Source organism: Schistocerca piceifrons, chromosome X (assembly GCF_021461385.2).
Source record: "Schistocerca piceifrons isolate TAMUIC-IGC-003096 chromosome X, iqSchPice1.1, whole genome shotgun sequence".
Taxonomy (NCBI): Eukaryota; Metazoa; Arthropoda; class Insecta; order Orthoptera; family Acrididae; genus Schistocerca; species Schistocerca piceifrons.
Genome location: NC_060149.1, coordinates 110,456,480 through 110,482,213, shown reverse-complemented (window position 1 = coordinate 110,482,213; position 25,734 = coordinate 110,456,480). Strand labels below are relative to the sequence as shown.

Below are 25,734 nucleotides of genomic sequence, written 5' to 3'. Positions count from 1 at the left end.
TACAGTGCAGAACAATACACAAATAACACAAATTACTGATCAAATATGGAATAATTAACGGATCTCAGAAATTCGAATACCTCGATGGAATAGATTACAGTAATAGAACTACCAACTATTGTATTGCACGAGAGACCTAAAACGGAAGACATATCAATCATGCCGATTTGACGACAACAAAAAATGTCACAATAAACACAAAAATAAATAACCAGAACTCAGTTACTAAACCTAAGAGGCTGCCAGAAAACTAATAAACAAGTTCGGTAGAAAAAATTGCAAGGCAGAATGTAGGGAACGTGAAGACAAGAATAAAATTTACGACCAAATAAGGAACGTTCCGTCAAAACTGAAAAACATACAACATCCCTTCAAAGAGAAGTCAGAAAACAACAGAATATATTATAGAAATACCAGTCGCGAAATGGAGGGATTAAAAAATCGAGCTTGTTCAAAGAAAACGGGAGCTATCTAGTCACAGGAACTCGAGAAGATCCAGCAAGAAAAGCGACGAATTACCGAGCTGTACGAAAGAAGGAACACAAGAAATGACAAATACTTTAAAAAAGTCTATGTCATAGTTGCCTTGAGAGCACATTGTTACAGATTTTTGTTCGTGTTGTTCAAGGCTGAACTTCTCCACCTTTACCATCATGCGATTTTTATATAGATTATTCACTGTTTCGCACCACTGATTTGCAATTCAGACTAAAGATTTCGGATCAGGCCATTTCTATCTCACCTTACAAGCTACATTGTATGGATTTTGAGTACGATGCTACGTTTGATGTTTCTTTTCCGGTGATACACCACCGCAATAGCCATTTGCCATTTGCTATGCTGCTAGTGCTGGATACATGACTAACCTGTTTTCGGCAAGGTGTTGATTTAATTTTTTATCTCTTAATCGAGGCAAAGTTTAGATGGCCCCACGTGAAATATAAGTTTTATACCCGTGAAGTCATTACCGAGAGCTAATGAATAAATGAAGAATATATTTTCCTAGGTTTTTGAGGTATATTACATACCGCCATATGAAGATCTGATGTACTAATGTCTCACCGTATAAATGTTATGGGGCGACTTTCCATCAAAATTTTCATGTCCAAGATATTTCAAATTGTATATTCTTTCCCAGATTACTCATAGCTCGAAACATACGGAGACATTTGTTTTCCTTTAAATCATTAATGTACACATTTTTTGTTTTTAAATGACAAACGCGTTCGTGTTAATGCGTGACTTAACGTGGAATCTAGAGAAGCTCTTCTGGTGGCTTTGGAAAGCCGATTTCATTCGTCACAGATGCTTAAAGATGTACATTAATTATCCTTCCTCTGTCTGTGGAATACAGACCGGTCATTTGAAGTTTGACAGCAAATGTCAGAAGCGAGCTGAATGTGGGGGAAGGAAGTTTAGTTAGACTGTTTGATCAGTATTTTGACTGTTTTTCCATTATTTACTTTTCAGCACCAAAAGCAAAAGTTTTCTGCTCGTAAATAAGTTAAACATCGAATTGAAAGAAATATTTAAAATGGAAAGTACGCCTGTGGCAACAAAACCTCCAAATGAATCGACATATATTCTAGAAGGGCAGCAATCGGTAATATGTTCACATGTATATAGATGTAATAATATTTTGCTGTTGTCATTGTTACGTAACGTTAAATGCGTATAATTTAATAATAGTTTAAAATTATGTCACAAAAATGTGAAGTACATTGGTGCATATGTTTCGTGGAAAATGTTAGATTGTGCTATTTCTTTCAGCATTTTCCATCGTAAGGGTGCATAGTCGATTAAGAAATTAAACAGCAAAAGAAATCCAATCAATAAAAGTAATTAAATATATATGGTTTGCCAAAACCATAGCTAATCCTTTAAAAAGTAACTTATCGTAATTGTTTAGAGTTCTGTTTATAGTTTTAAACGTTCCTCTGTGGTCCACTGGATCTGTGGTTACCTTACAGTGAACACTGTATAAAGTAGTGTACTGACACCTTTTCATTTCCTTGTCTTAATGTGAACTGTTTAAAGAGTTGTAATGTGTGTATTTCTTGGCTTACAGGTGGAAGATTCTACAGTGCACAATGACACCGAGCAACTTTTGGAGGTTTGTATATGTGGTTGCTCCTCGTCCTGTATGAATGACTATACACGCATGTTCATACTCTTATTACTAAATTACAGCTGCAGTAAAACTGACTTCAAATCCAACGTGATAGGGTGGCAGAGGATTATTAATGATGTCAAGGAAGAAAACTATATAGAATTGTAAGATGTCAAAGAATTCTTATTTTGAAGGCACTGCGATAAATAATTTTGTAGACCATCTATTTTCAAAAAGGTCTAAGTATGTAGTGAAGTAATTTAAACACATTATGTAATTTTACTCTACAAAGGTGCATCGAACTTCAGTGGTCCAGTGAAATAAAATTCTCAGGTTAACAAAGCAAAAAGTAGAATGAAACAATGTAATATTTTTTCACTTTCATTACAGGATAATCTAAGGGGGAAAAAAAGGATTTTGGAAATGGTGGTTTCAGACTAGTTTTATGGCACAGATTTGTTGTGTAGAATCTATTTTTGTACTAGGAATAGTTTGCAATGCTCTTGCAGCCCTTAATAAGCGTATTTGTGCTATAATAGGGAATTACCAAATAAGGCAGTGCTGTATATTTGGGAGGATGGAGCTGCTCTGACTGGCCATTGTGATTTGAGTTTTCTTTGGTTTTACTAGATAGCCAAGGCAAATGCTGGGATGGTTCCTTAATAAAGGCCATGGCTGACCATGTGCCGTATTCCCATAGGGTACCTGTTCTACCCTCATGTGTATTTTGGTCTGTTGATTTGCATTGCATTACCTTGATAAAACCTATATCTTTGTGAGCTAATCCTTGAACGAATAAAGATGTAGAAATTAAATGCCAAGGAAAAACAAATTGTAGTGGGAAACTGGATTCTGCAGATCTCAAAACATTTTCTTTCACTTGTTCATGAAATCACTTACATGAGTTACTGTACGTTACACATTAGAGATTTCTCACCAAGGGATGAGACTTGGATTGTGCTATGAGAAAACAGTACCTACATTGATTGCTGCCTGTAGGCTTTGTTGGTGGAAGTTTTTCTCCTGTTTGGTAATGTCTTCATTATCTACATTGTGGTCAAAATTTGTAACTTTCTGTTTTAGGATGACAGTCGAGGACAAAAGAAGTCTAGCCTTGCTTATGCCAGTTTTAACTACATTAATTCAATCATTGGAAGTGGTGTCATTGGTAAGTTGTTTAACCTTGCTTTCTTTATTTATGGTAAACAAATATCTTCATTGCTTCAGGTAAATTCTAACCTAGGATAAGTCAGTGTATAACAAAAAATTACGTGTTTTAAATTTACATTACGCTATTTTTACATGAAATGTGCATTATATTAGAACAAATAAGCCCTCGGTTCCGACGCTACTATGAGCGTCGTATTCAGAATTAGAGTAACTGTTCTAAAACATATTAAGTATATAATACATTAATAAAATTAAAGTTTGCACTGACTGGAAAAAGATGCAGTACTTACAAGTAACCTATTAAAAAAGATCTAAGCCAGAAAGGTGACGTCATGAATAGTTGTAAGAAAGATGGCGAGCCGCTAAGGGCTGCTCGTACTTTAGTGAACAAGGGTTGCAACAAGTCTAGAAATTTTGTTAGAGACACTGCACTGTCCCCCATCATTGCTGACAACCTTGTCAGTCATATCCATATCCACCAAAGACATAAAGCAATTTATCAAAATTCACACACAACGAACAGAAAAAAAAACTAAAATAGCATCGACATGACAAAACCAAAATCATTAACTCACTGAAAAATATTCCGCTGAAAGCCCAGTTACCACATACCACACACGTCCAATGCTACCATGCAAATGAACCCCATACACCACATAACACGCTACCCATAAACACACCACCAGAGACACCCACATGCCACCTATAAGCACACCACACATGCAACCTAAACCAAAAACATCACCTAAAAAAAACACACACACACACACACACACACACACACACACACACACCAGAGAGCACCACCGATCACATAAAAAAAAAACACTTACAAACACGCCACTCTCACAAACTAAACTCCGTGCTGTCGTGATATCAGACACCACAACAGCCTTACGTCACAGGTCAAAACCGACAGGTGGAATCGGACGCTTCTGTTGACCCCAGTATTGAGCCTTGCGGCACTCTATATTTATTGAATTCATACTTTGAATAATGTGGTGTTACACTTCTTACTTGCTTTCATCCACATAGGTATTTTATCCAGTTGTTAGATGTTCCTCTACTTCCCAAGTTGTCAAGCTTAGGCACTAGTTTTGTGTGATCGAAGATATCAAAAGTTGTAGAGAGATATAGACATATTTCAATGACATTTACACCATTATCTAATTTTTAAAGTACTTCCCTTAAAAGTACAAAAATTACTGTGTCAGTTGATTGGACTTCGCTGAAACTGTTGTGCTGTAGATAGTATCCTGGGCTTCACCATGAAATCTACTACTCCTCTTTGGGGAAAAAAATCTATGATTTTTGAGAATTCGGATAGTAGAGCAATGGGCACTTCATCCTTTGTATCTTTCTGGAATAGTTGTATGAACTTTGAACTATTTAGGCATGATGGGAGGAATTCTAGTTTGAGAGGGACTGCTATGAAGGTGAGCTAATGTTGAGCAATGGGATCACTAAATTTTTTAATGAAACTGTCTGAGATGCCATCTATTCCAGTGGGGTGGTTGTTAGTTTTCATAAAGGACAGAACTTCTTTCTGGATTGGTGGAAAGATATAGTGAAGCTGATTTATGTAGGTATTTAAAGATGGTACTGGACAGTTCTTAGTGCAAGGTCTGGTTTAAGTGACCAATTCCATACTTATGTTCTTAAACTAAATATTGGAAGCATGTTCTGTTTCTTCAGGATCAGTAATTTCTTTACCATTACAGTTCAATTTGATATTGGAATTTTGGAGAGAATCACCAGTTTGCTGTTGTTTCACTTCATTCTATAAAACTTTAATTATGTTCCAGAATGAGATTTTCACTCTGCAGCGGAGTATGTGCTGATATGAAACTTCCTAGCAGATTAAAACTGTGTGCCCGACCGAGACTCGAACTCGGGACCTTTGCCTGGCAGAAGTAAAGCTGTGAGTACCGGGCGTGAGTCGTGCTTCGGTAGCTCAGATGGTAGAGCACTTGCCCGCGAAAGGCAAAGGTCCCGAGTTAGAGTCTCGGTCGGGCACACAGTTTTAATCTGCCAGGAAGTTTTTTTAATTATGTTATTGGAACTGCATAGCAGTCATTTGCCATTACTTTGGCTTCTTTGATCACTTTCTAAATATTTTATATTTTGTGACATATGCAAGGTATCCATTAGATAATATGGTAGATGTAGAGACCTCACATAATCTTCATTTCTCAACATGTGGATTTCTTGTAACTGTTGTCAAACAGATTTCTTCTGTTAAGCCAACCAGGTTTGGTCTTCTGTGTTTTAAATAGAAATGATATGTTAAAATGTGAGAGGATGTACATAGATACATTCATTTTATCTGTACTTTTACAGCTGTATACTTCAGTTAGTTTCCTTCCTTAACAAATACCTCAAGTGATCAATGTACTGATGGCTGGGAGGGGGGGGGGGCAGGGGGGAGCCTTCCTATTTTCACTGTTTGTTTGTGTAGTTAAAGCCCAATCTTGAAGATATTTAGATACAAGATGATTATAATTAAAGTTAAATGTTCAAAATGAAGTATAAATAACACCACTGGTCAGAATGATGTCAAATTGCAATGGAATATTATCGGAGAAGGGGGGGGGGGTCACTATGTTTCAGAATTCGTAAAAAAAAAAAAAAACCCTGTCATGTGCATGACCCATTGAAGTTGGTATAAACACGCCAGGTACATGGCTTTTCCTGCTTTGGCATCTGCGACGCTCGCTATGCCTGTTTTAATGCGGGATCACGCTCTGCTTTTAAAGTTGTATTACAAGAATGATGCCCCTGCACACATCACTCTGCAGAAGTTCCGGACACTGAAAGGATTGAAAAAAGGCATTGGTCCGATGACTGTTGTGGGTCTGGAGAAAATGATTTGGAAATCCAAAAAGACTGGTTCTTTGTGTGTGCAACCTGATAGGGGGAGGAAACGAATTGATTAGATGTGAGTGGAAGCAGTGCCCACAGCAATGTAGGAGGAGATGAGTGGTGGTGGTGGTAAACGTGTAGTGCACGGCGAATTGCCCGAATATTGGACATACCCGTGAGCACAGTGCTTAAAATCCTACAGAACATACTTCTTTGCTATCCATTCAAAATTACCCATGTGCACGAGTTGCTTCCTGTTGACCTGTCAGCAAGAGACCTTTATTTTAGAATTTCTTGCTCACATGGAAGTGGACAATGATTGGCCGTGGAAGATTTCGTGGACAGAAGAAGCTCACTTCCATCTGACAGGCTATGTCAGTACACAGAATTGTCAAATATGGACAATGGAATATCCATACACACACACCAACCAGTACCGTTTCATCTTGAAAAGGTCGCTGTGTGGTAAGAGTTTATGGCATCATTTATCATACGGCCACATTTTTTCAAAGAGACTGGTGCTTCTGGTCCTGTTACCTCTACTGTCACTGGTAAGTGCTATGAGTCTCTTTTGCACAATCACATCATTCCAGCTCTCCAACAGTGTGTGTGTGTGTGTGTGTGTGTGTGTGTGTGTGTGTGTGTGTGTGTGTGTGTGTGTGTGTGTGTATGGGATCATTTTTATGCACATTGAAAATCCAGATAAGCAGCTGCTGAAGCGTTATTTCGGAAATGCTAGAATTATCACCCACCATTTCCGTACAGCCTGGCCATCCCAATCATCTGATCTTAACCCTTGTGACTTCTAGCTGTGGGGCTATCAGAAAGATGTTGTGTTCAGTGTTCAGATTGCAAACTTAGCTGCATTGAAGGCTTGCGTTGTGAAACACATTCTGAACATGACTCCGGAAACACTTTGATCAGTTGTGGAACATGCTGTTTCTCGATTTCAACTTGTTGCAGAAAATGGTGGACAGCATACTGAACATGTTTTGCGCCAGTCATGTGGAAATTAATAATCAGATTTGATTTTGATTGATGCTTTTTATGTGGTTTTTGGCTTCAGGACAATTAAAAACTGATGTGAGTGATGCTTTTTATGTGGTTTTTGGCCTCGGGACAATTAAAAACAGATTTTTTCCCATTCAATGTGATATGACCTTGCCGTGGTGGATGGGCTTACGTAACTAATAGTATCACAGCCATGTACACTGAGTAGTATAGTTTAACACCAAACATACACCTTAGGCATTGTTGTATGGTTCAGTTGTCATTCATAGCTGACCACTATTAAATTATGATGCTTACAACGCCATCTATTGCTACATTTTTGTCTACTTATTTTTCTTATGGCATATGTTTTCTCCCTTCCTCAATAATATTCCATTGCAGTTTGATGTCATTCTGATCAGTGGTGTTATTTCTACAGCAGTTTGAAAGTTTAACTTAATTATAATCACCCTGTAGTAGTCAGAAGATATTTACTTAGTGGTGTCTGGAACATGCAGGTGTTGCTGAGGTGGAGCAGTCCCAAAATATATATTATTTGTATTTGTATTTATTTATGCTGTGGATCACATATTGTACAAAGTACACATGATATAGGACAAGTCATTTTTCTTAACAAATATGTAGTTTGGAGGAAAAAAATAGGCAATGAACTGCCATTTAAAAAATGTACACAAAATTGTTCATTGATGAATATAGTAACTTCACATACAGAGAATACAAACAATTTACATGGGGAACTAAGAAACATGTAGGCAATGTAGTGCTACTTTAATTTTACACAAATAATCATTGAGATTACAGAATAGTGAAAATATCAACTGGAAACACAACAGAAGGACAATGTCATTTAAAAACTACATTAAACATGAAATTAACATTGAGATTTCACAGACAATTAAGTTTTAATACTAATAGAATGTGTACTTGTACATTCAAAAAGAGAGTTAAAAAATTTTGGGAAGTGAAACTGAAACATAGTTGTGTATAGTAGAAATTAGGTTATTATTTTGCCTACAGAATGTTTTACTCCAATCACAGTATTTTACAAAGGAACTTTATAATTTTTCATTTCCAGGAATTCTTGTACTAAATAGAAACAGTGCTTTGTCAGAAATGCCTTTAGTTTATTTTTAAATATTGGATCTGGAGCAGTTTTTATTTGTTCTGGAATTTTATTGTGTAATAAGACACCCATATGAGTTATATATATATTTGGTATGATGATGTCCTTGAAAAAGTTTGATGGATATTAGATTGCCCTCTGGTATAATGAGCGTGAATATCATTGTTTTGGATTAATTTGCCTGTTCTTGAGAGGTATTCCCTGGTGAACAGTATTGTTTCTTGAATGAATAGGGATGGGATGCTTAGACCATTAAGTTTTATAAATTGACATTTACAGGATTCCAGCTTTTTGAGGCCACAGATTATCCTCAGTGCTCTTTTTTGTAGTTTAAATATATTTGTGCTGTGAGTTGAATTTCCCCAAAAGATGATTCCATAGCGGAGCAATGAGTGGAACTGCGCATGGTATGCTTGCATTAGTGTGGATTTACTTGTAGTAGATTTCAGTATTTTTAGTCCATAGCACAATGATGAGAGTTTCTTTGATAAGTTGTTTATATGTGTGTCCCATTTTAAATTTTGTTGGACCCATAGACCCAAAAATTTTGTTGCATTTACATTTTCAATTTTATCATTATTTAACTTTACTTGGATAGTTTTTTGATTGGATGTGGGAATTAGATGGAAGTTGATACATATAGTTTTCCCACTATTAACAATTAGGCCATTTTTGTTAAACCACTCAGTTTTTTCATAGAGTTATCAGATATTGTCTGAAGGGATTCAGGGCTAGATCCAGTCAACACTATGCTTGTATCATCAGCAAACAGGATAGTTTTTTGTGGGCCCATACGTTCAACAAGATCATCTATGTAAATGAGGAAAAGTAATGGCCCTAGAACAGAACCCTGGGGAACACCATATCTTATTGTTCTTTCCTCCGAGAGGAATACTGTGTTATTTATTTTATTCTGTACATTAATATCATATTGAAGTGATACCTTCTGTCTGCGGTTTTGTAGGTAAGAGCATAGCCAGTTGTGAGCCACACCTCTTATTCCTCTTCTTTCCAATTTAGCAAGCAGTATTTTATGATCTAGTATGTGAAAGGCTTTAGAGAGATCTAAGAAGATACCTGCAGCTATATTATGTTGGTCAATTGATTTCAGTATGTGGTCCAACAGTTCAAAAATTGCTGTCTGGGTGGATAAAGATTTACTAAAACCATGTTGTTGAATGCTGATTGGTGCGTTGTTTTTTATGAAATTTATAAGCCTGTCATAAAAGTTTTTCCAGGATTTTTGAAAAGATGCTTAATATGGATAATGGTCTATAATTGGATACTAAATCAGGGGAACCTTTCTTTAGTAATGGTGAGACTTTAGCTATTTTGAGAGCATCTGGGAAAATGCCAGTTTTTAATGATTGGTTGTAGATGGTTGATAATGGCTTTACTATATGGGGAGCACACACCTTTAATATGAGGTCAGGTACTTCATCATAGCCACTAGAGATTTTATTGGGTAACAATTTTATTATGTTCCTAATTTAATCAGGGTTTGTTTCATAAACAAACATTGTAGCATTAGTGCTGTTTGACGTATTGGTGGAATTGAATGATACCTTGCAGTTTGCCTGAATGAGATCTTCTGCTAGTGAGGTGAAATATTCATTGAACTTGTTTACAACTGTGTATGGATCTGTGACCTTAGAGTAATTAAGTGTTAGAGAAGTGTTTTCCTTTTTAGGTGTTGAACTACAAGTTTCTTTATTAATAACTTTCCACATAGCTTTCATTTTGTTTGAAGAGTTTCTTATGAAATTGTCATTCCATAGAAGTTTTGCCTGTCTAATCACTCTAAGATAAGTTTTTTGTAGGCTTTACAATAGTCAGAAAATTCTTCATTGACTATGTATTTTTTGGAGCAATATTGGAGAAATGTGTTTCTCTCACTAGAAATTTTGATTCCTTTTGTTACCCACGACTTTCTATTTTGATTGCTTGAAGTTTTTGTTTCAAAAGGAATTGCTGTATTAAAGTAATAAAGGAAGGTGTTATGGAAGCTTAAGAACATATTAACAGTTGTTTGCATGTAAACACTGTTCCAATTTTCCTTAGCTAATAGGAAGTTAAAAATCCTAATATTGACATCTGAAAAGTTTCTTCTTTGAAATACTTTTTTGGGGCTGATTTTACTATTTTCCATGTCAAAGCTCAGTAGCTGAGCATCATGGTCACTGTATCCCATGCTCAGTACTTCGCCAGTGAATTTGTAACCAGTATCAGTTATGAAGATTTGATCAATTATTGAATCAGTATGCTCTGTTGATCTTGTTGGAGAGTGTATTGTGGGGATCATATTAAAGGATTTGGTCATGTTTAACAAATCAAGTTTAGCATTACTGTTTTTTGATAAATCAATGTTAAAATCGCCACAAAGTATTATTCTCATATTTAATGAGCTGACACTATTCAGCAGAACTTCTAATTTGGTCATAAAATTTGGAATATTACTACTTGGTGCTCTGTATACATTTATAATTATATATATCTAAAAAGAAAGATGATGAAACTTACCAAACAAAAGCGCTGGCAGGTCGATAGACACACAAACAAACACAAACATACACACAATTATATAGTTTAGTTCAGGCAGCTTAACCATAGAAAGCTCAAATTCCTTATCTTCAGATAATGCAATCTGTTTATTTAGGCCTACCTCACTGAATTTTATCTGGTTCTTTACAGATATAGCAGTACCGCCATGTGTGGAGAAATTCCTACAATAAAAGCTTGTTAATGAGTACCTTGGAATAGAGGTTGACTGAATTTCTTCTTTAGACAGCCAGTGTTCGGTAATACATATTACATCTGGATTTATTTGAGACTGAAGTAACACTTCCAGCATTTGAATCTTATTTCTGAATGACTGGACATTATGGTGTAGTACAAGAAATGATGAACTTTGTGACTTTTCAGTTAAGGGTTTAATTAATTTCTTTTCTAAAGGTATTTCTGACACAGCACTTACCCTAAAAAATTGGCCGAGATTTTATTTTTGTGTGTGGCTTCTTGCCCGCAATTTTCAGTAGCAGAGATGGTTTTGAGTGGTTGACACAGTTCTGCTTCCATCAAAGCTTCTGTTTTTGGCCTAAACAATTTTGTAATTTGTCGTTGTTTGGCGATCTTGATATGGGGCTGATTTCTTCAGGATATGATTTCGAAGTTTTTCTACTATTTGGTCCTTTCCTAACATATTTAAATGTAGTCCATGAGCTGTATGAAATCTTCTTCCTAAATTGTATGTATCAATTATCTCTACATTATGAAATGTAGAACATATTTCTGATATCAGTTTGTTTGCAATGTAAATGTCTTGGTTGACACAGGACCAGGAAGGCAACTCATAATGATGAGGAATGTTAACGAGTACATTTGTATGTAATAGGTTGTTTAAGCATTCCTTCATTTCTTTTGCAAACCCTTTTGTTTCATTCCTATATATATCGTTTGAACCACCTAGAAGCACGACAAAATCACAATTACTTAAGTGAGATACATCAGTAGAGTTTGTTAGTTTATTTACCTCACAAAACTGCGCTCCTGGCTTCACAAAACCTGTTACCATTAAATTACATTTATCTTTCAATAGTGCTGAAATTCCACGTCCATGACTGTCACCAAGCACACAAATTTTTTTGTTTATCACAGTTTTGGGGCTAGAAGGTTTTGAAACGTGTTTTTGCTGTGTAGATATATTTTTTTTTGCACATTCGGTAACCTTTTTTGATATCTATGAACCTGTGTTAACTTTGTGGTCTTGGGAGCAAATTTATTGTATGCAGCAGAAGTTTGTTTTTCACAATGACCATCGTTTTGTAGTAGGATATCGAATTTGTTTTTTTGAGCTATTACTGAAGAAGAAACACTATTTACGATATCTGCACACTTTATTTTACACGGACTCTGTTGTGTAGGTTCCACATTTTGCTTAATAACAGGCTTTTCTTTCAGATGGTGCACGATTTGATCTTTTGTAGATAGGCCTACCGTTTTTTGGAGCACGGCAGGAGAATTTATTATTAAAGACGACGAAATGATTGCGCTATGGTTTGCGTTACCGGTACACCCAGAATGTGTTGGAAAACTTGAAATGGCGACGGAATCATCGGTTACTGTGTACACTTTATTTCTGTCTAATTCACTTACGCCCTGCTCGGCGGTTTTTAGTTTTCCATGATCATTTTCAAGACATTTGAGTCTATCAGCTAACACTCTGTTTTCTGCCAAGGATATGCGCACAATTTCTTGCAACGAATTTATAGTTTCAACTAGTTTTGCTTTGTCAGGATGGACTTCACATGTTACACACATTTTGAGTTGGATGATTTTTCACTGCAGGTTTTTTGCGTGGCACTAGACTTGAAACTTTGCGAAGCACTTTTGTTGATCATCTTCTTGCTATTGATGCCGGATAACATTTGAAAATTCGAAATAACTGGAGGCACAAATTCACTAAACTTCTCAGTTGCAGCCATCTTGTAATGTCTTTTAGTAATGTGTTACAGAACTTAAATTATGAAATCACATTTGGAGTATTTTCCACATGAAAAATGGCAGTGAATGTTTTTTGGGATTGTTGGTATCGAACAATATTTTTTGAACAGGTAGCAGCTAGTCTTAAGAAGCGGCTTGAGATGCACATTAGCTCAATGTAGTATGGGTTTTGGGATTTGGCTCCTACAGAATACAGCTCTTACGGGCCTTCCGAAGGCTTGAGTAGCAGAGCCTAAGGAAGGCCTACTAACTTCCACAAGATTGTCAGGTTCTGCTGCTTACATAAATAGAAAATGGAAAGAGTGGCTGAATGTTTACAATCAGAGCAGTGTCTGTATCTCTCTTATGCTTTGATGTGTCATTAAATGAGGTCTAGTATTAGTGGTTTAGATAGTTTTTTCTTTTTTTTCTTTTTCTGGGATTGTCAGTTTATCTGGCATAGGAATTAATTTTTAAATGTCTTGCTGGAGTGTGCTACAATAAGGTAACGTGTCACCACTTAGCGAGAAATTTATGAATGAATAGAGGAAATACATGTGGGGGAAATGTGCTGTTACTGTTATTAGCAAGTTTGCTTTTGTGAGTGTATTGTATAAATTCGAGATTTCTTCTATAAACGAATGAATTGAAGTGAAATGTGCATTAACAAGTGATAAAAGACAATTCCTTTGTTGTAACTACCCATTTCACCTACTAAATGAAGTTTTTTAAAAATGGTTGGTAACATTTTACAGTGAAGTTACATTGCTCTAAACTTCAGCACAACAGACGTTACAAAACAATGCATTTTGGAGAGATATGTAATATGTTATGTCATGTGAAGTACATTTGTATTTTTGTTTTACACATGTGTAAATATGAAAACCAGTAAATGTGGTATGCTAGCTTCACAGACACTTAATATGGAGGCTGGTGGGTTTGCTTATGAGTCAGCCACAGCACAAAAGTCATGACATTACAGAAACACCAATCATTAGTCTCAAGGACACACAAATTCTACATACTGAATGCACACAAAACGTTAAATGTCTGAAGTTAAGAACTGAAAAATGTGAAAAATGTTAAGCACACACCAGAGCAACACACTGCATTAAAACTTTCTCCAAGAACATGTCTTTGAGTGAAATGTGTTGTGATGGTTGGGAAATGGGATCTCAACGTATAAATATGCTAGCCACCTATATATCTTACCTTGAAGATGGGTTTTAGTGTTATTTAGTAGTTGATTATGAAACCAAAAGGAGTTACATTGTGTACACTTGTTGCTAGTGTGTGACATTGCCTCTTCCCCTTCTCCCGAAATTATCTTTGTGGTGAAACTGTAGCCTAGCCCGAGGTTTAGGTTAGTTCAGATTGGTAAATGTTGCAACCTTCCACAGTATGGATACCGTGAGCTGTGCCTGAAAATGCGTTAACATTTCTGGCTGTGTATTAAGGACTATCCTTGTTTATCATTATCCTGTCTGTGGGGGAACTTACAATTCGCAATACCAAACCCGGAAAGAATAGACACCTTCCTTCTAGTTACCACCCCATTTCTCTTACAAGCTGTGTCTGTAAGGTGATGGAGCGCATGGCTAACACTCGGTTGGTTTGGAGTCTTGAATCTCGATGGGTACTTACCAATGTTCAATGCGGCTTTCGTCGACACCACTCCGCTGTTGACCATCGTGTGACCTTGTCGACGTTCATCATGAACAACTTTTCGCGAAAGCGCCAAACAGTAGCTGTGTTCTTCGATTTGGAGAAGGCTTATGATACCTGTCGGAGAGGAGGTATCCTCCGCACTATGCACGGGTGGGGCCTACGTGGTCGCCTGCCCCTTTTCATTGATTCATTTTTTAACAGACCGAATGTTTAGGGTACGTGTGGGTTCCGTGTTGTTCAACGTCTTCCTCCAGGAGAACGGAGTGCCTCAGGGCTCCGTTTCGAGCGTAGCCCTTTTTGCCATAGCGATCAATCCAATTATGGATTGCATTCCACCTAACGTCTCAGGCTCTCTTTTTGTTGATGACTTCACGATCTACTGCTGTGCCCAGAGAACATGCCTCCTGGAGTGCTGCCTTCAGCGTTGTCTTGACAGCCTATACTCATGGAGTGTGGCTAATGGCTTCCGGTTCTCTGAAGAGAAGAAGGTTTGCATCAACTTTTGGCGATATAAAGCATTCCTTCCATCATCCTTACGTCTCGGTCCCGTTGTTCTCCCATTCGTGGAGACAACGAAGTTTTTAGGGCTCACACTGGACAGGAAACTTTGTTGGTCTCCACATGTCTCTTATTTGGCTGCCCATTGTACACATTCCCTTAATGTCCTCCGTGTTCTTAGTGGTTCATCTTGGGTAGCGGATCGCACTGTCCTGCTTTGCTTAGATCGGTCCATAGTCCGATCAAAGCTGGATTATGGGAGCCTCGTCTGCTCGGCCATCCCTCTTACGCCGTCTCAACTCGATCATCGGGGGTTACGTCTTGTGACTGGAGCATACTACACTAGTCCCATCGAGAGTCTTTATGCTGAAGCTGCTGAATTACCATTGACCTACCGGCGCGACATACTGCTTTGTCGGTATGCCTGCTGGCTGTTGTCAATGCCTGACCACCCCTCTTATCAGTCCTTCTTCGCCGATTCTCTCGACCATCAGTATGGGTTGTATGTGTCTGCCCTGCTGCCCCCCTGGAGTCAGCTTTCGTCGCCTGCTTCGACAATTGGATTTTGCCATCCCTACCACCTTCAGAGAGGGTGAGAGCCTGACACCACCTTGTCTCCAGGTTCACATTCATCTTGACCTCAGCTCACTCCCGGAGGAGGATACTCCAGATGCTGTGTATTGCTCACGGTTTGTCGAACTTTGTGTGCGACTTGCCAGTAACACCTTTATTTACACTGATGGCTTCAAAACTGACGATGGTGTCAGCTGTGCCTTTGTTGTCGGGGAAGTCACCTTTAAATCCCGGCTCCTTGACCAGTGTTCCAGCTTTACGGCCGAGCTTTTTGCTCTCCATCAGGCCGTTCAGTATGCCCGCCGCCATCGCCACTCGTCGTATGTACTCTGCTCTGATTCACTCAGTGCTCTTCAGAGCCTCGGAGCTCCATATCCGGTCCATCCCTTGGTGCAACGGATCCAGCAGTCCCTCCATTCTTCTGCTGCTGATGGCTCTCCTGTCAGCTTTCTGTGGGTTCCCGGCCATGTAGGAGTGCCTGGGAATGAGGCTACTGATGCTGCAGCCAAGGCTGCAGTCCTCCTGCCTCGGCCAGCCTCCCATTGTGTCCCGTCATCTGACATTAGTGGGGTTGTTTGTAGGAGGCTTGTGTCTTTGTGGTGGGATACTTGGTCATCACTTCAAAGAAACAAGCTCCGGGCAGTAAAACCGTTCCCAACTGCTTGGACAACCTCCTCCCGACCATCTTGGCGAGAAGAGGTCCTTCTGACCAGGTTGCGGATTGGGCATTGCCGGTTTAGCCACCGCTACCTGCTCTCAGGTGACGCAGCCCCGCAGTGCCCTTGTGGTCATGCATCAACAGTGCGCCATGTTTTATTGTCGTGTCCCCGTTTTAGTCAATCTCGTGTTGTCCTGTCTCTGCCATCTACTTTACAGGAAATTTTAGCTGATGACGCTCGAGCAGCTGCTCATGTTCAAAGTTTTATTACTTTGACGGACTTGTCCAAAGACATCAAACTCTTTTAATTATTTTATTTGCGTCTTTGTAAGAACTTTCTGGTGTCCCCCCCCCCTCCCCCCCTCCACCCCCTTCCCCCCTTGAGTTTTACCAGATTATATGTGCACTTACATTTGTGACTGGGCGCTAATGACCTCAGTAGCTGAGTGCCCTAAAACCCCACAAAAAAAAATTTGCAATTAATTGTATGTTGCAGATACAGCCATAAGATCATCTCTCTCTTCTGAAACTTTGTTGAAGTCAGTGTTAAATTCTCTACACATAACTGTTTTATTCCGGTCCTGGTACTGCCAAGACTACATTCAAGTTTGTTAAAGAATATTTTTATGTTTGAGTATATACATGTTCCTCTTTGAGTAACAATTTTTCTTCATAAATGCCATGACGAAACAAAATCCTGTATATTTGTAATTGCTAACATCCCATAAGCTAGCTAATATTCACTAAGCATGTAACAAGTACTTCTTTTAATTTATCTGACATCAATAATTCTAGCTCATTGATTTTGTTTTATAGTAACTGGACATTTTGAAAGACCACTAATCTTGTGACTCCTGTTTGGCATATTTGATTAGTCACTTACCTTTTTGTGTGTGCTTTCTTTTCACTTTCATCTGAAGAGTACTTCTAGACTGCACTGTGGTGGTGCTGTCTTAATGTGGCCAGTAAAAATCCCAGCTTCTTGACAATGGATATCTTGCTCTAGCAGGCTGCACTCTTATTGTTCTCATTTAAGTTCACCATCCATATGATGATGGAATTGTTCTCTTAAAGGAAACTTGTATTTGCTTTAAACAAGTTTAGGTTTTGCACATTTCTTTGATTTACAGTATGTATGAAATTGACAGTTCTGTATGTGGTGGTTCAGTTATGCTTTTAACCATGTTTTTTCAACAGCAATACACGTTCTCTTATGGATTTGTTATTTCTGTAATGTTTCTAGTATTCTAAGTTAATGATTTTCATGGCACGTTTCAATTGTGGCTAAATGACCATTCAACTTTGTTCCACAAGGACACAGTACAGCTTCTGATCTACTCTCATAAAGCATTGTGAATGATACCTCTTATACATCACTGAGCATATTCCAATGCTGTTTCATCTACATCTACATGGATACTCTGCAAATCACACTTAAGTGCGTGGCAGTTGGTTCATCAAACCACCTTCACAATAGTTCTCTCATCCCCTGTGGGTCTGGGGGTTAGAATAGGCCCGAGGTATTCCTGCCTGTCATAAGAAGCGACTAAAACAAGTCTCTCACGTTTTGGCCTTTGTGATGGTCCCCTGAAGGGTTTGAAACTACATTTTTTAAATTTTCCCGAAGAGTGAGCCAATCAGAGGACGCCGCCTTACATGGGCATTGTGTCCATTGTGCATTGAGATCTTTAGCCCACTTTCTCATCATCGCATTGCAGTCCCGCCCATTCTCCATCTCCTGGGTGAGGACACCTTCCTGGGTGTGTTTTCCACCATGCACTATGCAGTGTAACTTTCTGTGCCAATGATGACACACCATGAAGCATAGTACATCATCTCTTTCTGGTGGTCTGCTGCCAGCATTCTCTAAGTGGGCAAAGTTTAACTTTAATGTTAAGAAATATGACCCTGAGTTGGCCCCCTCCATGGCCACACCATGGTAGGAACGTCAGGCTAAGGATGGCAGTGAAGCTTATTCGCCCCGGTACCTCATATGTATGAGAGTTGATGGGGAATCTTTCATGTCCATGAAGCCTCAGTTTTTTGTGGAGCAATTGGAGTACAAGTTTGGGGAGGTGGAGGGTTTGTCCAAAATGCGCACTGGGTCAATTTTGATTAAAACAGCATCCTCTACCCAGTAACAAGCATTACACGCTTGAGGCAAGTTGGGCGTGCTACCATGATGCCTCATAACAGCTTAAGCATGGCCCAGGGTATTATATTTCCTGGGACCTTCTTTTGCCATCTGATGATGAGCTGCGTGCCAATTTAGAATGGCGAGATGCTCATTTCATCTGGCGCATTCATTGGGGTCCGAGGGATAACCAGATTACCACCGGTGCCTTCATCTTGGTCTTAAGGGTAATACATTACCCGAGAAGGTCAAATTGGTGGTCTCCTGCTGTGACGTCAAGCAATATATCTCTCCCCCAATGTGGTGCTGAAAGTGCTGGAAGTTTGGCCATATGTCTTCCCACTGTACTTCCAGCGTCACATGTCGAGATTGTGGACGTGTATTGCATTCCAATACTCCATGCGTCCCGCCTCCAATCTGTGTCAACTGTGGAGAGCATCATTCACCTTGCTCGCCAGACTACATGATTTTACAGAAAGAGAGGAAAATGGTGGAATATAAGACCCTGGACCAACTGACCTACACTGAGGTTAAGAGGAGATTTGAGCGCCTACATCATGTGGCTATGACAACCTCGTACTCCGCCGCAATGAGAACAGTTCTCGCTCCACGAGTTCCTTGAATTCCTGTTGCCTTTCAGAATCGGGAGACTACACCTGCCCCCGTGGTGGTGGTGGTGGTGGTGGTGGTGGTGGTGGTGGTGGTGGTGGTGGTGGGGGGAGGGCAGCACTTCCCTCCCTGTTGCTCCCACACCACCTACTTCGGGAGCAACACCCACCCCACCCCCACCCCCTCCCCCATCCATTGGGGATTTCAGTCCCCACTTATGTGCCGGAGAAGTGTAAGTTGCCTTCGGCTCCTCTCACTAGGAAGGGGTCCCTTGTGTTACTCCCTTTCCAGGTTTCTGCTAATGGGAAAGATGACACCTGCCAGCAGCTGAAGAGCCCAAAAGCAGCTGGTTGTAGGGCTTCATGCTCATCCTCAGTCCCGGAGACTGATTCTGTGAAGTCCTCCCAGCCAGTGAAACCCAAGGAACAGTACGAGAAATCGAAAAAGAAGACCCCTAAGAACAAGGAACATCAGTGGCACCCACACCACCGCTACCTACAAGCTCTGTGTCTGAGGATGGGGTGGGGATTCTGGCATCTGCTGAGGACCTGGATCTTGCTGGACCCTCAGACATAACGGATATAGACTGCTTGGGCAAAAAGTTGTTGGCAGCAGAGGACCCTGAGGTGTAAACTACCTCATTGAATGTTCCATGCCTTCCCAGTCTCACAATGATGTCATCCTCCAGTGGAATTGTGGCGGTTTTTTCCACTAACTGGCTGAGCTACGGCAACTGTTAAGCTTTACACCTGCTTTCTGCGTTACCCTCCAGGGAAACAGGTTCCCGGCAGTGTGGACCCGTGCCCTCTGTGGCTATAAGGGATACTACAGGAACTGTAGTGACTATAATAAAGTGTCAGGTGGAGTTTGTGTTTATGTGCTAATATCAGTCTGTAGTGAACCTGTGCCCTTCAAACTCCTCTTGAAGCTGTGGCTCTTAGAATACAGACGATGCAGGAAATAACTTTCTGCAACGTATATCTTCCTCCAGATGGTGCAGTACCCCTGAATGTTTTAGCTGCAGTGATTGATCAACTCTCTAAACCTTTCCTACTTTTGGGAGATTTTAACTCCCATAACCCCTCGTGGGGTGACGCCGTGCTTACGGGCAGAGGCAAATATGTCGAAACTTTACTGTCTCGGTTCGACCTCTGCCTCTTAAATACTGGGGCCACCACACATTTCAGTGTGGCTCATGGTAGTTACTCGGCCATTGATTTATCAATTTGCAGCCCAGGACTTCTCCCATCTAGCCACTGGAGAGCACATGAGTACCTGTGTGGTAGTGACCACTTCCAAATCTTCCTGTTACTGCCCTGGCGTCAGGCCTATGGACGCCTGTCCAGATGGGATTTAAACAAGGCAGACTGGGAAACTTTCACTTCTGATGTCACCATTGACTCTGCCCCACATGGTAACAGTGATGTGATTGTTGAGCAGGTGACTACCTCAATTGCTTGTGTGGCAGAAAATGCGATCCCTCGCTCTTTAGGTTGCCTCTGGTGAAAGACAGTCCCTTGGTGGTCACTGGAAGTTGCTGAGGCTATTACAGTGTGTCGGTGAGCTCTACAGAAACATAAGTCACACTTCCATGCCCGTGTATGCCACCTTATAAAACGACAGAAACAAGGGTGTTGCTAGAGGTGTGTGTTGACCATTGGGTGCCTTACGTCGCCTTCCCAAATCTGGACGAAGATCTGGCATCTTTTTGGGTACCAGACCCCAACAAGTTTCCCTGGCATTACCATAAATGGCGGGCTATGTACCGATGCAAATGCGATTGCAGAGCACTTTGCTGAGCACTATGCTTGAGCCTCTGCGTTGGAGAACTACCCTCCAGCCTTTCGCACCTACAAACAGCGGATGGAAAGGAAAGTCCTCTCATTCACTAAACGCCACAGTGAACCCTATAATGCCAAATTTATGGAGTGGGAGCTCCTCTGTGCACTTGGACATTGCCCCAACCCAGCTCATGGGCCAGATCGGATCCACAGTCTGATGATTAAACATCTCTCGTTTGTTTACAAGCACCATCTCCTCGTCATCTTCAACCGGATCTGCTGCGATGGCATCTATCGCAATGGCAGGAGAGCACCATCGTTCCGGTGCTCAAACCTGGCAAAAACCCGCTTGATGTGGATAGCTATCGGCCCATCAGTCACCAACATTGTTTGTAAGCTGCTGGAATGTATGGTGTGTCGGTGGTTGGGTTGGGTCCTGGAGTCACGTGACCTATTGGGTCCATGTCAGGGCGGCTTCTGCCAGGTGCACTGTACCCCTGATAACATTGTGTCCCTCGAGTCTGCCATCCAAACAGCCTTTTCCAGAAGCCAACACTTTGTTGCTGTCTTTTTTTCATCTACGCAAAGCACATGACACCACCTGGTGACTACATATCCTTGCCACATTATACGAGTGGAGGTCTCGAATGGTCTAGCAGCAGCTGTAGTGCCGTCTGTCTCACCCTCTCTGTATGCAGATGACTTCAGAATTTCTTACTGCTCCATCAGCACTGGTGTTGCTGAGCAGCACCAACAGGGAGCCATCCACAAGGTGCAGTCATGGGCTCTCTCCCACGGCTTCCAGTTTTCGGCTGCTAAGTCATGAGTCCTACACTTCTGTTGGCGTCTTACCGTTCATCTGGAACCAGAAATTTAGCTTCATGACGGGACACTTACTGTAGTGGAGACATTGATTCTTAGGACTGGTTTTTGACGCCCAGTTGTCTTGGCTACCTCACATTCGTCAGCTTAAGCGGAAGCGCTGGCAGCAACTCAATGCCCACCACTGCCTGAGCAACAGCAACTGGGGTGCAGATCGCTCTACTCTGCTGCAACTCTACAAAGCCCTTGTTCAATCCCACCTTGACGATGGGAGTCTGATTTATGGCTCGGCGGCACCCTCAGCATTGTGTGTACTCAACCCAGTGCATCACTGTGGCATTCACCTAGCGATGGGAGCTTTTAGAAAGAGTCCAGTGACCAGTGTTCTGGTGGAGGCTAGAGTCCCTCCATTGCAAATCAGACATGCACAACTGCTCGCCAGTTACGTTGCACCCATTTGTAGTTCTCCTGAGCATCCAAATTACAGTCTCCTTTTTCCACCTGTGGCAGTTCATCTCCCACATTGGTGGCTCAGGTCAGGGCTAACAAGTGTGGTTCGTGTGTGATACCTTCTGTCTGGAGTCCTTCCCTTTACCACCTGCCATTCATGTCCATCTGCATACACCTCCATGTTGTACACCTAGGCCACAGATTCGTCTTGACCTTTCGCATGACCCTAAGGACTCAGTTACTCCTGCCACTATCCGCTGTCACTTCCTCTCAATTCTTGACGTGTTCTGGGGCTCTGAAGTGGTTTACACCGATGCTCTATGGCTGATGGTCATGTTGGCTTCACCTACGTCCACAGAGGCTGTTTTGAACAGCATGCCTTGCCCGATGGCTGCAGTGTATTAACTGCAGAGCTGGTGGCCATCTCTTGTTCACTTCAGTATATTCGTTCATGCCGCGGGAAATCAGTTTCTTCTTTGTACTGACGCCTTGAGCAGCCTACAAGCTATCAACCTGTGCTACCCTCGCGATCCTTTGGTAGCATCCATGCAGGAGTGCATCTATGCCCAGGACTGGTCCCATCATTAAGTGGTGTTTGTGTGGACACCAGAACATGTTGGCATCCCAGGCAATGAAGTTGCCGGTAGGCTGGCCAAACAGGCTACGCGGAAACCGCTTCTGGAGATGGGACTCTCTGAACCTGACCTGCGTTCTGACTTGTGCCTTAACGTTTTTTGGCTTTGAGAGATGGACTGTCATAACAGTACACACAACAAATTGTGTGTCATTAAGGAGACTACAAATGAGTGGAAGACTTCCATGCAGGCCTCTTGCAGGGCTCCACATTGGCCACACTTGGATGACCCACGGTTACCTCCTGTGCCGTGCAGACCCTCCTGAGTGTCGATGCGGCACCAGGTTGACAGTGGCCCATATTCTGGTGCACTGTCCCACTTCGACTGCTCAGTGACGAAATCTTGGGTTACCGGACTTGTTGCAACTAATTTTATCTGATAACGCCCCATTGACTGATTTAGTTTTACATTTTAGTGCATGTCCTTTGTCCCTCTGTGTCCTCCACCCTAGTGCTTCTTGGGTGGAGGTTTTAATGTGTTGCATATTGGCTGGCTTCTCCTCTTTTATTCTCATGGTCAGCCAGCCATGGTAATCTGCTTTGTTGTTTTAATCTCTTCATCTCGTTTCTTGCATTTCTGTGGTTTTCTTGTTCCGTTTTGTCCATTTACATGTTTGTTGCCCTTAATTGTTCGAGATTTTTCCTTTAATTCTGTTTTGAGTTGTCGGTCTCGTTTCTTTTATTCTCACACTTCTGACATTGTTTTATTTGGAGCAAGGGACTGATGACCTTGTAGTTTGGTCCCATTCCCCCTCTTTTAATCCAACGATTCCACTCTCGAACAGCGTGCGGAAAAAGCGAACACCTATATCTTCCTGGGCGAGCTCTAAATTTCCCTATTTTATTATGACGATAATTTCTTGCTATGTAGGTTGGTGTCAACAAAATATCTTCTCATTCGGAGAAGAAAGTTGGTGATTGAAATTTTTATGAGAAGATTCTGCTGCGACGAAATATGCCTTTGTTTTGTCCATTGCAAATCCTGTATCGTGTCTGTGACCTCCCGCCCCCCCCCCCCCCTCCCCCTGTTTTCGGTAATACAAAATGTGCTGCTCTTCTTTGAACATTCTCAATGTACTCTGTTAATCTTATCTGGTAAGGATCCCAGACCACGGAGTAGTAATGCAAATGCGCACAGACAGGTATAGCGTAGCCAGTCTCTTTTGTAGATCTGTTACATTTAAGTGTCCTGCCAATAAAACAGTCTTTAGTTTACTCTGATATGATTGTCACACATGCATCTTGTAGATCCTAATACTCAATATTTATGGAGCAGTTTACTACTAGTGAACACATTTTGGTGTCTCACAGTGAAATAAGTTTTTGCAGTCCAACACTGAAGCAAGAGCTGTTTTTATGTGTATATTTCTGTTCCAGAAAAATTAACTATACTTTATTTTTTATACTGTTGATCAGATGTCAATATTTCCACTGTTGTATTCATATATTAGTAACTAGCTACAGCTTAAGATAACCTGTACATGGGATAGTTTTCATTTAATAGGGATTGTGTATGTTTCAAAAGCTGTGAAGTGTTAGCTGTTCCATTTCAATAATTATATAAGTGGAAATGAGATATTTCATAATTCTTTTTATGCTTGTGTGTGTTTAGAGGCTGAAATGGAGTTGATACAATTTGGAGCATCATAGGGAGAATGATTCATTGCTCAGTTTCCAATGGACAGCAGCACTTTTCATTTCTCATAGACCCTATGAAGAAAGAAAGAAAGAGAGAAAAAGCAGAAAAGAAAGTAAATGAGTATGCGTGTGTAGTTCTGTTGAAGCTTACACATGAATTTATTGCACTCTGTGGGAGCATGAACTGCTGTAATAAAATGTAGATACTTAGTGTGTTAGAGAGCACTGTGAAATTACTGTGCTCTGTAGTTTGGCTTCATAAACATTGAACAATAAGTGACGACTTACTTAGATTCTTTGATACTCCATACTACCTATTGGTGCATGTCGTTCATATCAGCTGTCAAGCAAAAATAGAAATGTGTGAGAGGGATGTTTTGTTTTCTGGCAACACAGAAGATGCTTTTAGTCGCATAGCACCTGCCTAGAGTATTCTCTGCACATTGAGACAGAAATTTGACTAATATCAATTTTTTTGAAAACTAATTTTGTCTACTGTCCTGAAAACAACAAAATGTTCGTCCATGTGGCCTTGCCAGTGTGTTCGTAATACTTGTTGAAAATAAATATTATGGCAGTGATTAATAATCACAAATCATTACAAATAAATGCAGTTTTTTTGTCATTTGTAAGAGTGGTAAGAAGCTTGTACTTTTTAACATATGAGATAAGTAAGCAGCTTTAGGCACTGTAGCAAAGTCATTTTGCAGTTGTGTGTAGATCTAGTAACTGAGAAACAGTAATTTTAGTGAGTAAAACCTATGATTTGGTGATGCAAACAAACACCATTCCCGATTCATTCAAAGTACATTAAGAAAGATGCTAAATTTTTCATATCCAAAAAATGTGTGTATTGGATAACATTTAAGTATTTGAGGATGACAGATAAAAAATCTATTGCAAAGTATCTTGCAAGATTAAAGAAATTTTGCAAGTTGTCATCAGTGCACAAAAATTTAAATTTAGTATTTTCCTTGTAAATACTTCCCTTCTGTGAAGCAAGTGTCACTTACTGTTGGCAACACTTCAGAAATGGTTTTTAAAATGGTTTCATAAGTGTTTAATGTAGGTATGTGAGATGACACTAATTTGAAATTATTATTATTAACAAAATATATCCCATGGCTACCAGCCAGACTGTGTGCAAAATATCAATAATTTGTCAAGATGAATTCAAAGAGCTATCTGTGCATTATTTTCATACTACATACAAATTTTTAACTGCATTTCTGTGATAAAGTAATGTTTTGCCTACAGGTATACCATATGCCTTTAGTGAATCAGGATTTGGAATTGGACTTGTTCTTCTTACTGTAGTTGCTTTGATGACTGACTATTCTTTGGTCTTAATGGTACGAAGTGGACATTTAAGTGGAAGTTTTACTTACCAAGGAATAATGCAGGCTGCATTTGGAAAACCTGGTTATTTTGTTTTGTCAGCCCTGCAGTTTCTGTACCCTTTCATTGGTATGCAAAAAGACTTTGTATAAGAATTACATAATCTGCCACTGAAA

At 40.3% G+C, this 25,734-nt stretch overlaps 1 protein-coding gene across 2 annotated transcripts in view; it reads left to right on the top strand.

Annotated features, from left to right (window-relative positions):
- The first annotated feature begins 842 nt into the window (after nt 1-842).
- LOC124721912 (putative sodium-coupled neutral amino acid transporter 11) overlaps nt 843-25,734 on the top strand; it is an 80,292-nt gene continuing 55,400 nt past the window's right edge. The window contains exons 1-5 of one of the 2 annotated variants that reach the window (XM_047247067.1): nt 843-880; nt 1,471-1,603; nt 2,069-2,113; nt 3,194-3,278; nt 25,478-25,687. In XM_047247067.1, the coding sequence (XP_047103023.1) occupies nt 858-880; nt 1,471-1,603; nt 2,069-2,113; nt 3,194-3,278; nt 25,478-25,687 (496 nt within the window). In that variant the 5' untranslated portion in view covers nt 843-857. The other variant, XM_047247068.1, reaches the window with a different exon arrangement.